Source organism: Aspergillus niger (genome assembly GCF_000002855.4).
Source record: "Aspergillus niger supercontig An09".
NCBI classification, from domain to species: domain Eukaryota; kingdom Fungi; phylum Ascomycota; class Eurotiomycetes; order Eurotiales; family Aspergillaceae; genus Aspergillus; species Aspergillus niger.
Genome location: NT_166525.1, coordinates 1,041,831 through 1,063,520, shown reverse-complemented (window position 1 = coordinate 1,063,520; position 21,690 = coordinate 1,041,831). Strand labels below are relative to the sequence as shown.

Sequence of the window (21,690 nt, the reverse complement as noted above, 5' to 3'; positions counted from 1 at the left end):
CAAGAAAGGAAAACCCGAGAAGAGAAGGACACTGACACCAAAAAGAAACACAGATCAAGTGAAAGGATGGAGATAAATCACGCTGAATAACACGACAATTCGCTTCGTCAAAAATAACACAGAAGACAGTCAAGTTGCAAGTGTAAGGAAAGAAGAGACAATCGAGGCAAGTTATCTAAAAGCTGAAAAGTCCACTTCGCTTCTTTCCGAGCGGATAAACAACCAAGGCAGCCAGGAACAGGCCCACCGTGAAGCCGACTGCTACCTGGATCATTCCATAACCGATGTCGAGAACCACGCCGTGGAACTCGCGGTCAAAGTCCGGGCTCGATAGATTCTTTGCCGCATCCACGAAGCCTTGTGTCCCGTTAGAGACAACTGCGAAAGGAGACGTCGACGTAGTGATTTGTTCCGCTGCCGCAATGCCCGAAATGAGTGACCCACTAGCAGCAAGACCAGACGGAACCAGAACAAAGATGGCGGGCAACATCGCAGCGGCCGCGAAGCCGTGTCGTAGCCGACTGTAAAGGTTCCCCATGACCCCGATGACGAACGCGCCCAATGCATTGGATATCTGAGTGCTCGAATAAAACCGCTTGGTGCCAAAGTAATTCGTCACGTATCCCGCAAATGAGATAATCAACATCATAGGAATCTGCTTCCACTTCGCTTGGTTGATGACTGCGAGGCAGAAGGTGAAGAGGATCGCAAAGGGAAAATGCTGGAGATATTCATTGGTGATGGGACTTGGCGGACATGTATAGTCCGAGGAGGCATCACCATCTAATAGTCCGTACACTGCGGTTCCGATAGTGATGCCGAACCCGAGGAAGAGGGAGTAGATGATAGCGTAGACCATGCGGACAGATCCGGCAACAATACTGCGCGACTGCAACTCCAGACTGGCGCACAACACCATGTATCCAGGCAGGATCAGTGCAATCGAAGATTGAGCCAAAGCAGAAAAGCAGAAGAGCCGCCCATCTCCATAGCGAATGCTGCCAAAAGCCCGGGCCAAGAACGAGGTTAGGACTGCTGCGGAGATCTCAAAGACATTGGCGTAAAGATTGGAACGCGGCGAAAGTACGAGTTGAAGGGTCCCCAGAAGACATCCGAGCAAGAAGGCAATCGGCATATCGATGGGTCGTGCGTTGAATGCGAAAGGACCGACGCAGGCGCTGGCACATCCATAGATAAGAATAACAACTGGTACCGGGTACTTGTTCTTCTGCTTCAGGATCTCGTCCAGCCGTTGAATGGCCTCTTCGACCCCAATCACGCCGTGAATCACCTCCTTGTAAATGAGATGCACATCGCAGAGTCGGCCCAGATCAACCCCTTGGGGGCTTCGGACTAATCTGACCTCGGTGGTGTGGGTAGAAGCATCGTCAAAGGAGATGATCATGCAGCCAGGTATGTAGAGAAATTGGCCATCAACTTCCAAGACGCGGGCAGTCATCTTCATATATTCCTCTAGTCGGTGGGTGGGAGCACCGTACTTCATCAAAGCCCGGCAAAGCCGGATGAGATATCCCTGTCGGGAGAGAAGCTCGGCTATCTGGACCGTGATACGAATTTCATCCTCGAGCTGCGGCTTGCCCATCCGCTTTGGTACGTTTGGAATGGCTCCACTGCTACGCGAGCGCTTAAGCATCGCAATTGGAGAGGTCGTAGAATTCTTGGCCGTTGAGCCAGCCAGCGAAGTGCTCGACTGGTTGGGGGATTTTTCATACCACTTCCTGGGCCGTTGAGACTTCCAGGTAGGGTCCGGGGATAACCCTCGACCACTGAACTCTCCCGTGCTGCTCCGGCGCAAGCTGGCATTCCGGCCCCGCGAATAGTGGCCACCGGGTTGATCGTAAAGTTTGAGTAAAGAGGAGAGGATGCCGCCGCGGTAGTGCGTCGGTCGTTCGACATAGGCGTCAGAGTCCCTTTCTTCAATGGGAGTGACTTGTCCGGACTCCAGCCCTACCGAGGGGGCTTGGAGCCGGCTCAAAAAATCAAAATCGTTTCGAGTCATTTGTCTGACTAGTTGGTGGGCTTGAGAAGTTCGGATCGATTGTCGGCCGTTCAATGGGCCCAGGTCATCGTCGTCTGAAAAATCGCCAAATTGCTTTTCGGAAAGACTTATCATGGGAATCTCATCTCCATCCTCAAAGGGTAGCGCCGCCTCTGAAGGAGTAGATGCGATGGAGGACGGTCGACTAGGCCAAGGACTGGTCTTCGGAGTTTTAGAGGATTGGTGCAGCACGGATGCCAGCCGCTGGGCTCTCTCTTGTGCTGAATAAATCGCCCTCCCCTTCTCATTACTGACTTCATCATCATCGCCAGTGGCACCCGTGGAACTGGATGCTGAGTGGACCGTTAGGCCCGTGACACCTACTGGTGAACTGGGGCTGATATCGACCAAAGGCACTGATTGGGGGTCAGGGGAAGCCTTAACTGCTGATGGAATGCTGGCAGTGGGCAATGGTCTTTGCGGTAGTGACGAGCCCCTTCCAGCAAACCGGGTCACTGACGTCGACCCAGAGGGACTGGTGCCAAGACCAGCCTCGCTGACCGTGAACTTGACCCGATTCGCGCTCCTGGGGATTGCTGCATTCCTCAACCTGCCCTGAGCTCCGCTTGGGTCCGGCAACCTCTCCTGTAGGCTCTCATTGGGGGTCGGTAGGGGGGTCAGGACACGCGGCCCTGGGGATGATCTGCTTGCTCCTCCAGATACATCAGTAAGGCTCGAACGCCTGGAGGAGGAGGAGATGGGCAGATCAAAATAGCCGCCAGCCATTCTTGATTGCTTTACGTGACTGGCGGAAGCTTGGTCTCAACTCACGGAATCTGCAGTCCGTTTTGTGTTACCTCTGCGTATGTTCTCGCCCAGATATGATAGCTGTTTTTTTAATCTTTCTTTTCTCCCTTCCAAACTTCTTAGAAATCCCTGAACAAACTCAACACGGTAAGAAGAGGGAGAACACTCGAGTTTTGAGCCTAACGTTGTTCAAGGGGTCTTGATGTGCGAAACTTGTTCCAGCAGCCTAGCAACCGCGTCAATATGTAACCTGCATCAGTATCATGAGATGTGGCCAGTCCCAAAACGCACCTCACAAATTTTTAAGCCAAGGTCAAGGAATGACAGACACAGATAAGAATGGTGATATTTTCTTTTTCTTTTCACAGGCGTGAACTCGGAAGACAGAGGAGTCACAGAGGTAGGTTGAAAGGGATAAAGGGCCCGCCACAAGGAATGAAAGTACGTCACTGATACATAACCCGATGTTGATACAACTTGAAAAAGAAAGAATTCCTCTGTCGGATAGGAGGGAAGAGGAGCGGGGAGGGACACGGAGGGAGGGAGGTTGCGAGAAGGAGGGGAGCTTATACTCGGTCTCCTATCTGAGAGACGAGGATGTAGGGAGCCGGCAGGTGATGATGGAGAGAGAGAGATAAGAGAACGAGCTCAAGAGAAGTGCTCCGCTGGACGAAAGCAGCCGAATCTGGGAAATGTGAACACGGGTTAGAGACAGACAGGACCAATCACGGAGCTCCAAGCACCACGATGGTCATATGAAAAGAGTGGATGTGCGCGATCTATCCTTGGCTTTGTGTAGCAGACGAGAGTTCGCGGAATAATATGAAAAAGGAATTGACAATTCGGGTTTAAAAGATCGGGGCGTCTGTGCCTGACATCGGGGGTGGCAGGGCAGGGGATGGTGATCTCAAAGAGAGTAGGGGGAAGGGGAAGTTTTGTATCAGACGCTGCTTCGGGTGCCCAAGGCGTGGTTGCCACCTGGAGTAGTCGAATCACTGCCTTGGCCGGAAGAGTTGAAACCGTGACGAATCTGAGTGGATGGATCACAGACACCCCCAGAGGGCTAGACACGGACGAGGTCTTAACTTATAAATAATCCAAAGTCAAATGCCCACTCATCTTTCAGCAGGTTTCGAATAAGATACACTGGGTTGTATGTGTCTGAAGAGCTACTAGTGCTCACCAGCTGAGCCCATGGAGACACATGGCTTTCAACCCAAGCTGCTTCATGAGCACGACCAGGAGGGCAGGAGGAGAATAGTGGACACCTAACCACCAGTATAATGAAGTGGCGCTCAGACATCGGTCAGCGAGCAGTGAGATTTTTTTCCTTTTTTTTTTTCTTACTCCTACTATCTAAGATGCGGGCAGCATTATCGACGGAACCGGTCCCACGGGCTCCACGATGCGGTACCACTTGGCCTAAGGGGGAAGTCACCTTGACCTAGACGGGGGCCGGATAAAGGGATCGCAGCAGGAAGCCACTGGAAACACAGAACCCGTAGCAGTCCGTCAGAGTGCTTGAAATTCTGGTTGTTGTTTCCATTCTTCCGAGGGCTTATTGGTGGTGGTGGTAGTTCTGTGGTGTTGGGCTTGTTGCCGGACAGAAGTTGGTGATAGTGCCTCTTTCTATTGATTTCGTTGTTTTTTGTTGCAATTCTTGATTTCATGCTTGCTTACTCGGCATGATCCACATAAAGTGTCTATGTGGTGATGGATGTCAATGTTGATTTTATTTGTGTTTCCTGTGTACCGAATACATAAATCTCCTGGTATTTGTTTTTCTGTCTCTTGAGAGTGGAGGCCTGTCAATTCGGGGGAGACTCCACCGCCCGACTGGAAAACTGAAGTGCCTGGAAGGTCTGGGCTGGGCCTTCTGGAACCATTGAGGGAAGGGGAAGATCCATGGGTTACCGCGGGCGGCATTGACAGGAAAAGCTTGATGAATGCATTGCTCGCGTCAGGTCAAGCTCATTCCCTTGATTTTCTTTTTTCAGGTCCTCTCAAAGGCCCGAGTGGGACCGTGGCTGGGTCCGGAAGAAGGAACCCAAGTTTATCACCCACTTTAGCGCCCGAACCGGATCGCGGACCCCAAACCGAAAGTCCGGCCCTCTAGAAAGGCTGGGCTGACTATCTATGGCTGCTGAGCCCGTGGCGGCTACTCCGGGAGCAAGCCATAAGCCATGAGCCAATTTTGCCAACTCGTATCAGGATTTATGTCGGTTACCCGATCGTTGCACTCTGAAGACCGATAGTTTGAGGTCCGCCAAACATGGTGTGGATGAAGACACTTGCAGGGAGGTGTACTTTGTACTCTGATTTGTGCGCATGAACTGCCTGTCGATCGGGAATGACGTTGGTTCATGGCGATAGCGATAGATCAATTTCGTTCTCGACTCACAGCGAACAGCAAGTCTTGGACGTTTCTTTAGAAGCGTGGGTGGGTCGGCAGTGCAGCCGAGTCGCTGGATTACGAAGCTTCGGAGGGTCTTTGGAATCCATCACATGGGTGGGTGGATGGTGTCAGAGGGGGGAGATGGATGGAAAAGATTGGAGAAAGGGAGAGGAGGGGGGAGAAGGAAAGGAGAAGGTGAGGTTGGGATTGGGTGGGGAGAGGGAAAGCCAAAGTGGGTGTGGGAGATGGATGGATGGATGCATCACTAAACTAGTCACTGACTGCCTACCTGTCTGTACTATACACTGTACGGTACACTCTGGCCCACCCATCAGTTTTCCTTTTCGCTTCATTGTTTAGTCTTCTTTCTTCATCTCTATCTGTCTTCCTGTCTTTCCATCCCTNTCTTTTCTTTTCTCTCTCTCTCTTTCTCTCTGCGCACTACTGCAAACTACTACTGGATAGTACGGACGGTTGCCTTGGTCAAGTCCTCCTAGTTTCCAAGACCGTCCCTGCTGATCAACTCAGGGGATGACAGTTATGATCTTCACCGAACTAAGCCCGTTTATTGGGAGTTCTGTCGCCCCCCTCAGGCTGTTGTTGCTCCGTGCACTTTTTCTTCCGTTCCTCCCTCCTCTATTCGGATCGCCCAATTAGGCCTTGCCGATGCACAGGTGGCAAACCCGGTGAGGATTCATTCTACTGTTATCTCCATTTGGTCTGATAGCTGTCGCCTGTAGCTGAAAACTTTTGTTTATCTCCTCCAGTCTCGGTGGACTCTCAGTAGCATACTACACTACTTGACGGTGCTATCTATGAGGATTTCGAGGAGCACAGTAAACCTTCCAGGTAGCAAAGAAACTCCGGGGCATAATGGGAATCTCGCAGGACAAACGAATCACGATGAGAACAGCGATACTTGAGACGTTGAAACAAGGTCGTTTCAGCTCCTTACTTGGACTGATGGCGTTTTCTCTGAGACGGCATGGCGGTGGTAATGTCGCCGATCCACATTCCCTGAATCGCTCACTCGCTGCGTCGTCGTCACAACAGATCCGCCGGCTCCATGATCTTCACGGTGATGCGCACAGCTAATGCGACTGCCCCACTGCCATATCTGTCTGCCTGGCCTGCATCAAGCAGCGAGGCAGAGTAAAGTTGGAAGAAGGTATAATTAGAAATTCACTTTGGTAGACCTTTTACCCTGCGTAGTAAGGACAAATCGATTCCTAAATTATCGAAACTGAGGATGAACTGAATATGAATCCCGTCTCCCCGCCTGCACAAGCCGACATCGTCCAAAGTACCTGAAGCATTCAATCCTGTCCTCGATTCCACTCCCGACACTGCTTGGTTGTATCACTCCCCTTTAGATGAAGTCAAGGAGTCTCCCGGGAAAGTGGAGTGAACAATTATGGGTTACACGATGGGCTCTTTGAGCTCAGCTCAGTTCTTCTGTACTCCAGGGTGGTTAGATCACCACCCCCTTTCATCGTGATGCAGGATAGGAATTCTTCATGTGGTCGCCTAGTCAAGGTATAGCCGCCCACAGGAAATTGACGTAACTCCAGCAGACGCCTCGTGAACCCCGCTCTATCCTGGACAACTCCTCAGCTTTCACGGTAACGCAAATTGTTCCCCAAACGCCAGACGATTCAGCTCCCAACTGTGCCACTGCGACAAGAGCTGCCGAGGATGTCTGTGACTCCTGCACGGACGCAGGGACCAATACTTAATTCTGCAATTGGGAGTGCGACAACATTGCACCATGGCCGTCCATCCTACCCAGTGTGGCACCGGGGAGGGAAGGCTGCCGAGCCGGCGGATGCACACGTATGCTGCTGGTCCATCGCTTGAGCATCTGTGCAATAATGACATTCACATTCTTCAGGGCAGAGTAGCACAATGAATAGACACCCGGTATCATCCACGAGCATCGATGGCGGCGCCCGTAGATCAGCCACCGGTGGCTCGGGCAAGAAGGTTCCTTGGTTCAGCTCTTTCCGGGACTTGTCAGGGGTGGGGCAGAGCTTATTTGACAGTTGAACCGCCTGGTCCGACGTACTTTTACTTGATTGTCAGACAACTTCTTCCATTCTTGTCTGGGCGATCGATGTTCCTCAATCGCCTGGAATGCTCGCCGGAGTCTTTCTCCTGGGCGCGAATCTAGCCATCAGCGAGCGGGCTGCAGCAACAAGCCACCTAATCAATCAGCGTGGCACAACAGCAGCAGTCGAACTGCCTCAGACAAGAAGAAAATACCTCATTTGCAATGATCAATGACTCAACGACTCACACATCAAATCTCATTGGTGCTGCTTTGCCACAGCCAGCTACTTGGCAAGGATGCCTGGAGCACCGGAAAGGCTAATTTCTGGAACCCTCAGCAGTCCAGGCCAGCGTCGAGCTACCATCATGCTGGCTGGCTGGCTCCACAAGATACCTGAACCTTCGATCCTTAGTCCAGTGACCGTCTAGATCCGGGTCGGTCATGGTTCTGTCAGCTGGCCAATCTTGATATCAGACACGAGGTTCTTGTTCACAGTCTTCCGGGGGAATCAAGCTGTCGTTGAAGATAGCTATTCCAGATCTAGACCTTTCACATCACATGGATTCAATCTCCAAGTGCTTTAACTGGGCTCTTTTGAGTTCTTTTAAAAAAAAATGTGCCGACTGACTAATAGTATCGTTCAGCAGATGATGATCAAGACATTGCATAATATGCAGCGTGTACAACTCGATCTTTGTCAGTGCAAAACAGAGCCAGCAGCAAGTGCTACCTGAGCATGAAGCAATTCATTATGAGTCGCTAGAGATGATTGCATCTAGAGACACACATGCATACACACAGATCATCAAAATCACACAAAGTTTGGATCTCCAAGCTTTGACATCCGTGCGTCAGACTCTTCATCACACAAGAACTTTCCAATATTTGCTTATTATCACGCAACAAATAAGCTAAGAATGAGACATAGTGACAACTATCAATTTCAGCAACTACTTTCAAGATCACCACATCGCATCATGCACGCGCTCAGTCACCTAACGATGTCTAGCTTCCAGCTAAACCATACAAAGTATATGTACCAGATACAACCACATGACCATATCCACTCTCTCCACAATAAACACTACTCCACCTTGAGACTACTGATTCTACACTGTATATGCTACTCATCCCCTATCTAACCGGCAGAATCTGAAACCTAAGCAACTAAGCCACGCTACTAGACCAGCAACCACTGTACCTAGCCGAAACTATCGGAATTTCGTCATAGCCGCTAGTCGATCATCTTCCTCCCCCACTCTGCCTCGCGTCTTTTTTTTTTTTTTTTTTCCTTTCTCTGATAACGACCCAAACAACCTTTCGGGAATTTAAAGGGGAAAAGGGGCAGAAATGATTGTTGCCCAACGGGGATGTTCATGATTACCTATGTTGATCAGTGGGTCAGGCAGTTCTAGAAGATACTAGGTGGGTTGATCTTCAGTCACTTGATCGTTACTAAATAGGTATCACTGTTTGGGAAATCATTGGACATTCCTGAAGGCAAATGGTAGGCTTATCTATTAGACTAGAATGCTCGGCTGAGTGAGTGGTTGATAGTCAATCCTTCATTACTAATCTAGTATATGGAGTATGAATGTACCTCCTAGTGTTATCACTGGAGATAAGGTTCATTGACACTGGAGATATTTATTGTCCACTAAGTTATATATAATGTTGTTGTAAGAATCACATAGTGTAAGTTAGTACTAGTGTTCTAGTATGTTCGCTTGGTTTGTCAAGAAAAGATTATATCAGGCTCGCGGATTATGAGTGGACAGGATTAGAATATATACTTAGTGTCGTCTTCATGTAGTGATCATCATGATCAAGTCAACTTAACTGGACCTGTTGATAGAACTACTAATCATAACCGATAGTATATAACTATATTCTATATCAAATGGCAGAGACAATGGTAGATCTAACAATCAATCAAATAGAAGAGCTGGTTCAGAGCACCGAAGGTCATAGTAGAATGAACGTTCACCGTCCAGCATCGAACCAACAATCCCACATTCCAACCCACACAACCCAATTGAACCCAACGACTAACCATCCAATATATGAAATACATCCAGAAAGTACCTTCAAGTATCACTCACATGCTAATACCAGAAAATGGCACATACCATACTACATACTACATCAACCAACTCCTACTACACCCTGCTATACCCTTCACTACAACATCATCGTATCCAACGAAAAAGAGAAGAATCCAGGCTACAACATACCACATCAAACCTGATCCATACTACCAAGTATCTAAAAATAGATCACCATCATCCTTAGTAAGTACTAATCATCCATCAATACTTGCATTATTCTAATCCAGAAGTTTCTCATTCATTCACCAACTGGCATACTAAACTGCAAGTTCACCACCATCCGCCCATCCCTGATGACGCGTAAGTCTAGCCACTGCAGATCATCACGCCTATCATCATCCTGCACATCTTACAAAAATATAAACACCAAACTAACTTAGCAACTAAGCATAAAAAAGAAACAGAAACCGGTTTGCATTTTCGAGATTAGCATTTAATCTAGGCTAGGCTTGGACTAGACTAAATTAGGTGCGTGTGCTGCATGCTAGTCAGCACTTTATTTACTATGTATAGTTACTATGTACCTGCCTTGCAGGTTTGGCTATAGTTGTGGGTGGTCCTTGCTATTGCGTGTTTGGATCATTCAGTACTTTTCTTACTAACTAGTATTTTCTGGATGGATAAGTGAATGTATAAACCTGGAGGATGAAATGAATGCAGATAATGTACGGTGAGAGTAGTATACTATTTATCCTTACTGGCCCTGTCCTATCCTATCATATTGTGTCCCTTCCCCCATCCATCCATTCATACACACACCCCAACTCCATTGCTGAAGAAAGAAAAGAAACGCCCAACCAAAGGGAAAGAAATTAGAATTTATCAAACGCCAAGGCTAGTCCCTGCCCTGCCCTGCACAGCCCAGTCCGCAAATACATGACATAACAGATTGTAATGAACCGATCACCCCTTCCCTTTCGTGGATATGTATAGTAACAAGCCGTCATCCTATGTGATTGTATTCTCCCGTGGGTTAGCGGGACTACGTCGAGCGACGCTCTATCCGGCTCAACGCCCCCAGAATCAAGCCAAGGTCTTCTCGGGGTCGTGGTCGGAGGCTGAGGCCTTGACGATTGTTATTTTCGTCGGCGTTGGATTCGGCTGTCGCGAGTCGACGACGTGCATCGCGCTCGTCGAGGCGTTCGGCGCAGATGCGGAGGATGCGGGTCGAGACTGTGTCGGACATTGTGCGATAGAGGTCGATGTCGTGGATGCCAGCCGCGAGAGAGTCGAGGGTCGGTGCGAGTGACTTGGTGATGCGAGAGAGTCGGGTGGAGACGGTAGAGGGAGACATTTGGGGTAAGAGGTTTGGTTCGGGCGCTGCTGGTTCGGTTTCCATGGGCTGGGCGTCTGGTTGTTGTTTGGCGGCTTCAGGGTTTATTTGTGCAAAGATTTTTCGTTGCGACGGTTCTAATAGAGAGAGGTCGATTTGTTCGGGCGGTGATGGTTGTGATGATGGGACGGAATCGGATTCGGGTTGTTCGGGTGGTGCAGGCTTGATTCGAGGGATGTCTGCTGGCCGTAGGAGTGCATTGAGAGCATGTCGCTCTTTTTGCAGCCTTGACACGTAACTGTTAGCTCTCAGCTGCAGCAGCACATTCGACTCTGCGTACCTTTGTATTTGTTCTTCCAGTTCCTGGATCTTCTCCGCGTTTTGGATGTTCTTTGGGTTCTCCTTCTTGACCACCAGAGTAGGAGGGGTAGCATCCTCTCTTCCAAACCAGTTGGAAAGCTCCGAGTTGCTGGAGAACTCCTTCAGTAGCTCTTCCTGGATGACGCGCGCTGGGACTTGTTAGCTTATGCATACACTCCCGTACTACTGAACGTACCGGCAAGACGGGCGCTCTCATCCTCTGAGCGCGACCCGGATGGCTTATCACCCATTGCCCGCGTGCCACACCATATTAGAAGCTGACGCATCCTTCGAGGCTCCGGCAGATCAGCCGCGATGTGCTTGTAGAAATCTGCGGTATCAACCTTCTTATGTGGTAATGCTGTAACGTTGTTAGCATTCCATCAGACACACATGGCACGGTTTGCCCACCATTAGACGCCCCCGAGTCAATCAGTGAGCTGGCTCTCCGTCCTCTCATCCCAAGACTGCTCCGTCGATTCCCTCCTTTCACAGATTTCTTTCCTCGCATCTCCTTGTTGCGCTGAATGACTGGCGTATCCGCCAACGGCAGCGCAATTGTAGTAGCAGTTCCGGACTGTTGCGGCTCTGGAGACACAAAGCCATTGCGTGGCTGCGGTTGCGGTTGAGGCTGCTGCTGCTGCTGCTGAAGTGCATCGGTCTTCGAGTTACTCGGCCTGCCTTTCCTCCGCTTCTTCTCCAACGGCACCGTCTCGACTTGGTCATGTTTTCGTGTTGAGCGTGTAGCACGTTGTTGCTGTGGTTCTGGTTGTGCTTGCGGTTCCGGCTCAGGCGCAGGTTCGACCGGATCTACTGAGTTTTTCGCAGCGCCTCTCGTTCTCCTCTTTCCAGTCCCTTCGGCCTGTTTCTTCGGTTCCTCCGCAATCTCCGTCTTCTTCTCCTCTACTCGCTTCTTCGGCGGTCGACCTCGTCTCGGTGACGGATGTGCTGGCTCTTCTGGGACAGGTGACGGCATCGTCTTAGGCTCTGATGGCCTAGCCTTCTTGGTCGTGATGCGCGAGAACTGGAACCCCTCGATATCTTCCTCAAACGGTACTATAAACCCAAGCCCAGGCATTAGCAATTCATCCACTACCCTCAGCGCATCATATAATCAACACCACTGCGATCGCCCTTCCTTCCAATCGCACAGAGTCACTCACCAGCTTTCCGTTTCTTCTCCGCAGCACTCAACTTCTCCTCACTCCGATCCTGCTTGTTCAAACTCAGTCGCGCGCTCGTTCTCCTCCCCGAACTTCTTCCAGGCGCGGCAGGACGCGCCTGCGCCTGGGACGTTGCCATATCAAGGGCCAGTAATGGTTCGCGACGTTTCGTCTTGGTGGTAGAGGTAGCCAAAACAGTGACGGTCATGTCAGGACCGGGACTCAAAAGGCGGGGTCGTAAGGGCGGGCGACAAATGAAAAAAAGTAAAGAGCGTAAATATCAATCTGCAAAGGGGCTGAATACAGTTCCGCCCCGCGCAGTATCTTTGTTTCCTACCGGGAAGAAATCAAGCGCGAATGGTAGCTTGAAGCTGAAGCTGGCCGCGAAGAATTCCTCCCGCTTTCTGTTGTTGATAGGACCTCTCCGTCACCGCCAAATCCCTCCACTTCCGGAACAATTCACAAACGACAAGTAGCTGGGATTGGCAATCGGGCTTTTGACAGACTCCTCCGGTTGTGTTTTCTGATTTCTGGATCTGGTTTGGGGGTGATGCGGAATCGCGCGGTCGCAGGTAGTCGACGGGTAGCTTTCGACGGGACGCAAAACGGGGGGGTGGTGTGGGCGGTCCGAGGGACGTGTTGTCGATAGCCGGGTTGCGCGGTACAACCACCCGTTCAGAAGACGCGGCGACAGCGGGCGACCGATAGACAGGCGGATTGAGATTGACGATATGATGGCAGAAATTCCCACAGGGCTCCTTGCGCAGAAGGGCCAAGCTCTGGCGTCGGGATGACGGGGGGATTTGGCTCTTGCGAGTTGCCGCAGCACGCGCTTGTTTTGGTCGTGGCGCGTGGGGACGGCGCTAGTCCCGTTTCGGGTGACACCGCTGGCCCGCGAAATGCAGTCAAAGTCACTTTCTCTCCTGTGTAGTCTGGTGTTCCAGTATTTCCTACTATATCGGACATGTAATAAATGATAGGTTTAATATTGGCAACTATGTTCATTACGTATGTTCTAGTATCTAATCAATGTGTACAGCCCCGCATGATTGCTTCCTTCCAAGAGTCGTCCGGCTTCGTCATGGTAGGTAGGTATTCTTTACAAGTGTGCTGCAAATCGCTATGACGGCTCCTGGCCGTGATCATGTACCGGTAAACGCCCGAAATGAATCATCCCCCAATTGAGTCGTCTCAAGAGAATAGCGGAAAGGCTACATGCATGGTAAGCGCTGGTCCTCTCCTACTCGAAGGCCGCCGCATCAGTCGGTGGTGCCAGACTGCCTTCAATTCGGCGCTTGGCGGCTTGCATCTCCTCCAGAGAGACATCCTCTGACTTCTTCGGCATGTCGGGCTCAAACTGAGCGACGCCAGGGCTGTGGCCCACAGACATGCCGACTCGAATCTGCAACGGACAGTGCATGTTAGCACTGACTACGCATGAAGATCAGAACGGAAGGTTGCTTACCAATGTTTCCAAAGGACCCTTCGAATTGTCCACTAGGTCGCTGTCGAAGTTCACAGCACCCTCTTCGAAGAGGAGCAATAGAGTGCTTCCTCCAAACTTGAAATATCCAAGCTCTTCAGCCCGGGAGACCTTTTCTCCCGCCTGCCGTGTAATGACCGTACTTCCCACCATCATGGCTCCCACGCAAACCACCATGACACGGCCGTGAGCAACCGAATCAATGGGTACCAGAACCCGCACATTTTCGCCATAGACGTCCAGCGCAGAACGGATCGCCATTGGGTTGACCGTGTAATATTCACCTTCAATAGTCTTGGGCTCGCCCAAAACACCGTCCACAGGGATATGAAAGCGGTGGTAGTCCTGCGGCGCGAGACGGAAGATTCCCAGAGCCCCATTCTTGAAGCGCTGCACATCCTCGGGATATGCGTCGCCCAGAAGTCGAGCAACGGAAAACTCTCTACCCTTAACCCAGATGCCGGTCGCTTCCTCCATGCGGTCAAACACAACAGCTCGGCAATCGGCTGGCGATACTACGATTCCGGGCTCATCAGGGGCCGAGCAGGGGCGAGCACCGGGCTTGAGGGCACGGTAGAAGAATTCGTTAAAAGTCTTGAACTTCTCCACTGGGAGCAAGACCTCTGACATATCGAGTTGATGGAAGTTGATGAAGTCCCGAATCTGACTGGCCGATGCCGGGTCATCGTACTTCCTGCCCTGTTTGATACTGAGCGACTTCAGAATCTTGCGGACTGTGATATTTGGTCAGTTATGTGCGAATCAGGCTGAAACCAGCAAGTGGGTAATCTTACTTCTCTTCTTTTCCATTTCCCGGCTCTTGAGGCCCTTATATAGAAGCCGGATGCCCAGCCGGACATAGACACTCATACGCTCTTCATTGATCTGGCCAGTGATTCGATCCTGAACGAGGATGTTGGCCGAGTTGGCACCCAGCTTATACCCGCCATAAGAGATCTTGGTGATCACTTTGGTGTACCACTTGCGCTGCGCCTGGCTCGACGTTACGAATCCACCCATGACGAGATTGTCTACCTGTCTCCAGTCCCGGCTGGCACAGGTAGCAATGTGTGTGATAATGTCGGCATCGGAGCGTGACGAAAGGCGCGGTTGATGGCAGAGAGGGCATTCCCTGAGTTCGATAACGTGCTCCACACCTCGTTCATCTCCCAGGTCATCTGGGAGGAGGTCTTCCTCCGTGGAACTCGGCTGCTCATCAGTTGGCAACGTTGGTACGGATGTAGTCTGGGGGTTGGCGTTGTGTGAGCCAGGTTCCATGGTGAGTTCATCACCACTAGATTGTTCATCACTCTCACGGCTAGCTGTCGACGGCGTGGGGGAGAGTTTCTTGGGAGGTGAGCTGGGGTCTTTCTGCAAAGCCTGTAGCGTATCTTCCAGGCATATCACGGCCTGGTCAAATGTCAGATCCATAGTCTCACTGGGCTGATTCTCCAAGCTGAACCGTTCGAAGAAGCTGTCGATCGTAGACTCCTTCAGGGTTGACCCAAGTGTGTCGAGCATCGTCGTGAGCTCAACTTTGTCGATCCGGCCGCTCTCATCGGCATCATACTGTCTAAGCATGAGTCTCCAGAACTGCTGCCGCAGTGCACGGTACGGCATGTATTTGGCCTTGACAAATAGTTCAGGAAAGTGTTTATCCTCCCATCTTTCTTTGTTTTTCAGGGCCAATTGTATCCGATAGACTTGAAGGCCATTCGACTCGAGCGGACCGATCGGATCGCCTTCGAAACCGGCCGTTGTTGGGGTGGAGGGCTGGCTGCTCTCAGGGACTTCAGGGATACTCCGCGGAGGTAGCAAGGTCGAAGACTGTTCCAGCAGTGTCTGGCTTGATAAGGAGGTAGAAGAACCTCTGGGTGTTGTTCCAAATTTGGGTGAAGTCGACAAGCTATTGGCCGAAGGCGATCTGCTGATGGCAATTCTTATCTCTGAGGGTCGGCTGGAATGACCTTGCTCAGCCCCTGCGGGATCCAGAGTCGGGTCGACGAATTTGTATAGACCCGTTTCGGGGTCGGCCTCGGGAGCGGACTTGATGAGCGTCTGGACCGGAAACGAAGCGGAAGCGACAAAGTCATTCCCGGAGAACTTGTCTCTGTCCATGACGGTGAAACCGATAGTATAAGATTGTTCGTGCTTCATAACCTGAAAGACCATCTTCTCGTTGTAAATTGGGTTGAGATTGTGACGCACGACCGGCGTTCGCAGTGTCTTTCTGCCGAGGGATGTGACCACGAATGGATCCATATCAAAAGAAGTGCGCGTCACTGTGGCGGGTCAGCAAAAGAAGATAATCCATAGGAACTGGCGCATCTCACCATTCCGTTCCGGCGGAAGGTCTGTCACTTTGACAATTTCCATGAAAACGATACCCTGTACTCCGTTGCCAGCACCAGAGAACTGATATGCTCTAGCGGCAAGAGATTTGCGCTTCAAACGCTTGAGACGTAGTCTGCGTCTTCTCTTCTCGACGACCTCAGGCTTCGTAGGGTCGTCTGTCTCATCCGAGGTTTCTTCCTCTCTGTCGGCATCGTCCAGGGTGATAGATGGGATCTGCGGGAAGTCATCCTCCTCATCTCCAGAAGACACCAACGTTCTAAACTTGTGGTAGGTGTCGGTTGGCGAAGCGGTCGGATTTGATGAGTCGAGGAGTGAAAATTGTAGAAGAATCTCCCCAGAGACCATACTGTCCTTCTTCTTCGTCGGTTTTCGCTTCGACTTGAGTGTGTACCATTTCGGCTTCAAGGAACATGTCAGCTCGGTATGATTTAAGCCACACGAAGCGGGCGCCTACCTGCTGATGAACGTCACCATTCTGGAAGATGTCTTCCAGTGGTATGTCGAACTCGCCAAGGTAATCTTTGCCGAATCTGTCATGATCCCAACAAATGCACTCCAACAGCGGTACGCCAACCACTGGCATCTCGAATGTCACATTCCATTCTGGATTCAAAGTCTTGGGGATTGTGGGTGTTGATTGTCGTGCGTCTCCGAGCGTGACTACCAAGTACTGCAGAAGAGAAAGTTTTCGTCAGAGACAACGGTCCAGATTGGCATCACTATATTTCGAGGAATGGGAACCTACCGGATCGCTGGTCCCTCCTCGGTCCTTAGCTGCAAGATCTCGTCCCTACAGGTACATGCGACCTAGGTTAGCGGATCAATGGAACTGTGGTCAGAGCTTCCGTAGAGCTCCGCGCGCTCGTGGATGCGACGTTCTCACTCACCCGAATGACGGAGACCTTGAGGATCAACGGCTTTTGTTCTGGCATCCGCATCGGACTTGTGCTCCTACTTTGACCGGGAGTAGGGTTATTGCTTTTCGTACTCAGATGGCTGCTGAGACGTTGTGGCAATGGTAACCGCACCATGGTGACCGGCCGGAAGTGCGGGGGAACAGGTTCGGACGAAGGCGGAGGACACGTCGCGTCAACACGGGAAACTGGACAATGAAAGGGGTATTAGAGGAGGACTATCGCATCAATAAAGTGCCATGGGGACTATTGGAAAATATAGTACATCGAAAAGCGGCCAGAGCTCCCCGGCCACCGCGACGGAGAGATGTCACGGTGTGGTTGCCTGTCAGGACGAACTGCCGGCTGATCTAAAGTACTACTAAGTGGTTGCTCTCTCTCTGGGTCCGCCCAGTGAAACCAGGAGACGGAGCCACGATCGGACAGTACGGGAATCAACAGGAGAACTTCACCCACCCTGCAATTGGCACCTTTTTAGAGATGCAAAGCCAGGAGCATCGCGCCCACAAAAAGGTGACGACGAAAATGGGGTGGAAAGGGAAAGCTTAATGCACGGACTGGACGGGGTGAATAATAATAATAATAATAATACGAATTGAAGGGGGAGGAACCACCCCAACAACAACAAACCAGGCCGGCAGGAATAATAATAGTAATAGTAATAATCAAAGCTAAGGAGTACTAAGAATAATCGACGATGGAGACCGGGACTGGGTCTGAGAAAAGGAGAAGGGAAAACAACAGCAACTGCAGCAGCACTCGTATTGTGAGTGGGGTCTGGGAGGGAAAGGGAATGTCGTACTGTTAGAATCAGTGTGGCAGGCAGGCAGGCGTGGAGGCAGTCAGTCAGTCCCTTTTTGAGTCCTGCTCGATTTGTTCTTTCTTGGTCCTCGGGGGTTCCGAGACTTCAATTTATTCTGTTGTTTTGGAAGCTACAAGGTTAATGGCTGCGACGAATCCTAAGTTCCCAACAACAAGAGCAAGTGAGGAGTTGCGGAAGCCGCCGGTTACGCCCTGGATATTTTAGAATCCTCCTATTATATCGAACCCTGGTAATTCGCCGAATGCCATAGGGCTAGAAGGTCATGGAAGAAGTGGAAAGCTGGTCCGTAGATAGACGTTCAGGCCCACCGGGCGAGTGATCATGAGCCTTGTGAAATGGAGAGGCATAGAACCTGGCAGCCTAGTACTATTGACTCCGGAGAGTGGATGGGGTTGTGGCTATGGGGATGTGGCTATTCCGAGAGCAGCCTCTCCCATCTGGACCACTCAACGACTACTGTTTGAACTCTCTCTTGTATGCTCTCTACATCTTTGAGAGTTCATCCACTGGCTATGTACGGAACACCGGAATCCAATCAATGCTGTGCCGAGTACATTTCTTGCTGCCTGAACGTCATCTGAGAACCCCTCATGGTTTCATCCAAGGCTCAGATCCAATGAGAGCGAATCCATCCGGTAGATCATCCAATGGATGTGTCGACATGAGAGATTCACTCGGGTAAAGACGAGGGGCTTTGATCACTGCCTCGCTGTCCCTGCTTCAGCCCTGTAACCCCCACCTCCGGAGTAAGTCAACATGTCTATGAATAACCGAAGAGATCGGATGGAAGGGAATAATATCTATGGGTATGATTTCATAAATACTAATCTGTTAACGAAGGATTGGGACTGTCAGATGCAAGCCGATCAAAGGTGGTTGCCTGAAGGCGGTGAAAATGAAATCGCTCGAAATTCTGGTTTGGAACTTTCAAAAAACAAAGGCATTAGGCCATTCTCCTCTCCACTTGCTCATGCGTGAACCATGGTTCGGCACATCGGTCGAATGCTTTGCAGCTTTAGGGGTCTTGACAGGCGATATTTAGCTATGTGTGGTAGATATCTAGTTTGTGCTTAGGCTGACTTCACTACCAGTGAAGTTTTCACCGAAGGATTATTTACCATGGATGCTTGTGGGAACGGAGCTCTAGCTATCTATCTATGTCTCGAAGAATGATGAAATCGACTGGTCAGTTGATGAAACGTTCTTGGGGCTTGCTGCGCTTTGTAATTTAACACTACAAGATACATCTCCAGCATCTGGCCCAAATAGGAATCAATTCTCTATCTGTACGACAACCAACAGTTCCGGTGAATTTGGGGCCTCCCGAAGCGACACGTTTTCGCCGAGTCCCTTGCTGCGGATCAAACTGCTACTTGCGGGTTAACGCCGACGTCGCGATCGATATTCGAGAAGTAGATCATAGACCACCACCATTGATTTAAGGTGGAATGTCCATTGACCATCCAGCACGGCTCAGCTGCTGTGCTGTGCATTGGCGGGGTTATTATTACTCTTAGATAAGGGCCACTCTTGGCCATACTCAAGTGCTACCACGATATGGTACTACAGTACTAAGAGTACCTCTTCACCTCCCACTTGGCACTTATCCACCGTATCTGTTCCAAACCAATATACTGGCCGACCGACAGCTCATAGCTACCCAAGCTGGTGTCTTGGAGAAGGGGAGGGCAGGAGCGACCGTCGCTCAGCTGAATGGGTCAAATGTACACATGTCGAGCCATCACTTCAAGGCTGATCAGCAAACAGGGACCTCTGACATGGTTAGTTGTTTGCCTTCGACCTAAATTAGGATGAGCTGCAGCATATATTCCTATGATAGGCCAAAGGATTGCTACGTGCTAAGAGTCTCTATCGATGCCACGAACTTCCCAGTTCTCTCTCGGCAACCAGCCACTGGAGTTCCCTGCCAACGCTCCTGGTCACCTTTCCTCCAGCACTTCACACAGAACTGATACTCGGCGACTGCAGGCCTTTTCAGTGATTACTGGTCCGTCAAAGAAGATAGATTCGCCTCCCATCCTCTCTTAATGCACTTACCGACCCCAGCTGACTGAGGCTTTCATGCAGTTAAGCTGTGGGCGACCGAGTCGGGTCCATGACTAGGCTGGCCGCTAATGCAGTAGCGGTTCGGGATGCAAATCAACCTCAGCCGAACACCTGAGCACCACCTATCAAATGGAGTACAGGTGGCTGGCAGCTTTTGCTGCGGTCGATCGATTGGCCAAGGCTGACCTTCAGCTCGCCAGAAATTGCAGTGCTTTCTTTGGGTTCCTCCACTGATGCTTATAAGACTCCTTACCTCTGCCAACTCTCCATGACCTACATTTACATGGCCCCTCAAACACCCCACCATCTTGCTGAGAAAGATCACTCCATATCCATGTATGGGCAGTGAGTCGGCAGAAAACGCATTCTTCGGTCCTATTTCTGCAGAAACGTTCCTGCCATAATTTAGTATCACGACGACATGGGCTGGTTCCCGACAACGCTCGATTCCGAAGCACAGAGCTGGCGGTTTGATATTGTCTCTCTTTTAGCCGTCATCGGAGGATCTTCCATCGAAAAGCATAAGCAGGCCATCACAGCATCCCCTTTTGCCGGGTTCCCACGTATCCTACCCGCACCGGAATCGCTGCTGGATACAGATCGGCCCAACCGGCTTCCCTCTGTCAAAGAAGTGACCATCATTGGCGTCTATTCTGGTACGCACTTCAGCGAACTCAATTTCTTCGCCAATGTCATTCACAAACTCGAGGAGTTGGAGGAGTACGAGTTCCAATCCTACAGAATTACATATCAGGAACCAGAGAAGGACACCATTGAAAGCGCATCAGAGGAAGACGATGTCGAGAGAGGAGGAAAGCCGAATGATGCTGAGCAAGAAGAACATCCGGACGAAGGAACGAGAGAGGTTATCGTCCCTTTGAAGTCGCTCAGTGCGTTGAATCTAGTGACGTTGATCTCGATCCTAATGACCATCGGGCTCTTCATCTGGGCGGGTATGATCCACGACGGCGTGGCTCTCGTAGCCCTCGCTGCCATGTCGTTGTCTACCAGCGCTGCTTGTCTATCTGCCCAATGGTATCCGAGGCTATCTACCCGTACGACGAAAACCAAGGTGATAAAGGGTGACATTGTCATGAAGACGCGTAACGGGGCTTTTATAGTGGTCGAATGCTCTGAAGAGATAACGAGAGAGCTGTACGGTGGAGCAGAAAGCTGTCGCTACGTGTTCAAGACCCGAGGCCACCAAGCACTCCTGGCCTGCAGCACAGTCCTTCTCATGGCGGCAATCATTCTCTTCAGTAACTGCGGATGGACGATGCAAATTGCCGTCGGTGTCGCATACATTATCCTTAATATTCTCTATTTCGGCCTGGCCCTGCTGATGGACCCAGGGAAAATGTGGGATTTGAGCCGATATAAGGTGGAGCCAATCAGAAGAGAACAAACGAAGAACTACACTATGGCCTTGTGGGAGGCTATTAAGGAGACCAAGGAAACTGATTGGGTCCGAAACGGAGGCCTGGCTCCGTCGACACATGCCTGGGATGAATGGTTAAAGCAGGCTAAATACAAATGCGACCATCCGAAGACAGATTGGCACCCCGAAAAGGCCAGAAATCAGTTGATGTCGCAGACTACGTCTACTGCTGAGTCTGCTACGCCAATGGAGGGACAGCAACGTGCCCCGCCACAAATGTCAGCTAGCAAGTAGTACTGATCACAGGTATTTCTGTGGAAATGCCGTGGTTATCACGATGTTCTATGGAATGTTGGATATGAATGATTGACGTTAAGATGGAGATGTTTGTCAGCATTTGCGGATTCATCACTAGTGCGTTTCTCTCGATTATGAAAAGCAGGTATGAGGCATAGCGGCTTAGACTGGGATATCGTCTACTTTGTTGCATCGTCTAGTTAGTTTCATGTTTGATA

At 50.6% G+C, this 21,690-nt stretch overlaps 10 protein-coding genes across 10 annotated transcripts; 5 read left to right on the top strand and 5 right to left on the bottom strand.

Moving 5' to 3' along the window:
* Positions 1-175: 175 nt before the first annotated feature.
* Positions 176-2,785, bottom strand: An09g04780 (uncharacterized protein; the record flags this gene model as incomplete). Its single annotated transcript, XM_059749801.1, has 1 exon — positions 176-2,785. One exon carries the CDS (start codon positions 2,783-2,785, stop codon positions 176-178), a length of 2,610 nt encoding a protein of 869 aa, XP_059601419.1.
* A 360-nt stretch (positions 2,786-3,145) lies between these two features.
* Positions 3,146-5,051, top strand: An09g04770 (hypothetical protein; the record flags this gene model as incomplete). Its single annotated transcript, XM_059749800.1, has 7 exons — positions 3,146-3,247; positions 3,345-3,510; positions 3,697-3,884; positions 4,057-4,111; positions 4,272-4,415; positions 4,603-4,770; positions 4,927-5,051. The coding sequence occupies 7 exons, from the start codon at positions 3,146-3,148 to the stop codon at positions 5,049-5,051; spliced, it is 948 nt and encodes a 315-aa protein (XP_059601418.1).
* Positions 5,052-5,156: 105 nt separating this feature from the next.
* Positions 5,157-6,124, top strand: An09g04760 (hypothetical protein; the record flags this gene model as incomplete). The annotated part of the gene is made up of 4 exons (XM_059749799.1): positions 5,157-5,246; positions 5,336-5,437; positions 5,795-5,887; positions 5,969-6,124. The coding sequence occupies 4 exons, from the start codon at positions 5,157-5,159 to the stop codon at positions 6,122-6,124; spliced, it is 441 nt and encodes a 146-aa protein (XP_059601417.1).
* Positions 6,125-6,144: 20 nt separating this feature from the next.
* Positions 6,145-7,694, bottom strand: An09g04750 (hypothetical protein; the record flags this gene model as incomplete). Its single annotated transcript, XM_059749798.1, has 7 exons — positions 6,145-6,331; positions 6,509-6,568; positions 6,752-6,909; positions 6,987-7,062; positions 7,119-7,252; positions 7,500-7,551; positions 7,645-7,694. 7 exons carry the CDS (start codon positions 7,692-7,694, stop codon positions 6,145-6,147), a joined length of 717 nt encoding a protein of 238 aa, XP_059601416.1.
* Positions 7,695-9,163: 1,469 nt separating this feature from the next.
* Positions 9,164-10,033, top strand: An09g04740 (hypothetical protein; the record flags this gene model as incomplete). The annotated part of the gene is made up of 4 exons (XM_059749797.1): positions 9,164-9,215; positions 9,367-9,542; positions 9,587-9,659; positions 9,966-10,033. 4 exons carry the CDS (start codon positions 9,164-9,166, stop codon positions 10,031-10,033), a joined length of 369 nt encoding a protein of 122 aa, XP_059601415.1.
* A 308-nt stretch (positions 10,034-10,341) lies between these two features.
* On the bottom strand, positions 10,342-12,363 carry An09g04730 (uncharacterized protein; the record flags this gene model as incomplete). The annotated part of the gene is made up of 5 exons (XM_059749796.1): positions 10,342-10,930; positions 10,973-11,141; positions 11,189-11,353; positions 11,386-12,048; positions 12,156-12,363. The coding sequence occupies 5 exons, from the start codon at positions 12,361-12,363 to the stop codon at positions 10,342-10,344; spliced, it is 1,794 nt and encodes a 597-aa protein (XP_059601414.1).
* A 139-nt stretch (positions 12,364-12,502) lies between these two features.
* An09g04720 (hypothetical protein) lies at positions 12,503-13,121 on the bottom strand (the record flags this gene model as incomplete). The annotated part of the gene is made up of 2 exons (XM_059749795.1): positions 12,503-12,964; positions 13,041-13,121. The coding sequence occupies 2 exons, from the start codon at positions 13,119-13,121 to the stop codon at positions 12,503-12,505; spliced, it is 543 nt and encodes a 180-aa protein (XP_059601413.1).
* A 274-nt stretch (positions 13,122-13,395) lies between these two features.
* Positions 13,396-17,024, bottom strand: An09g04710 (uncharacterized protein; the record flags this gene model as incomplete). Its single annotated transcript, XM_059749794.1, has 8 exons — positions 13,396-13,557; positions 13,621-14,372; positions 14,433-14,816; positions 14,934-15,920; positions 15,972-16,392; positions 16,448-16,663; positions 16,739-16,783; positions 16,881-17,024. The coding sequence occupies 8 exons, from the start codon at positions 17,022-17,024 to the stop codon at positions 13,396-13,398; spliced, it is 3,111 nt and encodes a 1,036-aa protein (XP_059601412.1).
* Positions 17,025-17,146: 122 nt separating this feature from the next.
* An09g04700 (uncharacterized protein) lies at positions 17,147-20,146 on the top strand (the record flags this gene model as incomplete). The annotated part of the gene is made up of 12 exons (XM_059749793.1): positions 17,147-17,262; positions 17,386-17,473; positions 17,634-17,748; positions 17,840-17,897; positions 17,981-18,016; positions 18,112-18,408; positions 18,571-18,751; positions 19,060-19,142; positions 19,253-19,511; positions 19,597-19,738; positions 19,824-19,876; positions 19,949-20,146. The coding sequence occupies 12 exons, from the start codon at positions 17,147-17,149 to the stop codon at positions 20,144-20,146; spliced, it is 1,626 nt and encodes a 541-aa protein (XP_059601411.1).
* A 72-nt stretch (positions 20,147-20,218) lies between these two features.
* Positions 20,219-21,469, top strand: An09g04690 (uncharacterized protein; the record flags this gene model as incomplete). The annotated part of the gene is made up of 1 exon (XM_059749792.1): positions 20,219-21,469. One exon carries the CDS (start codon positions 20,219-20,221, stop codon positions 21,467-21,469), a length of 1,251 nt encoding a protein of 416 aa, XP_059601410.1.
* Positions 21,470-21,690: the final 221 nt, after the last annotated feature.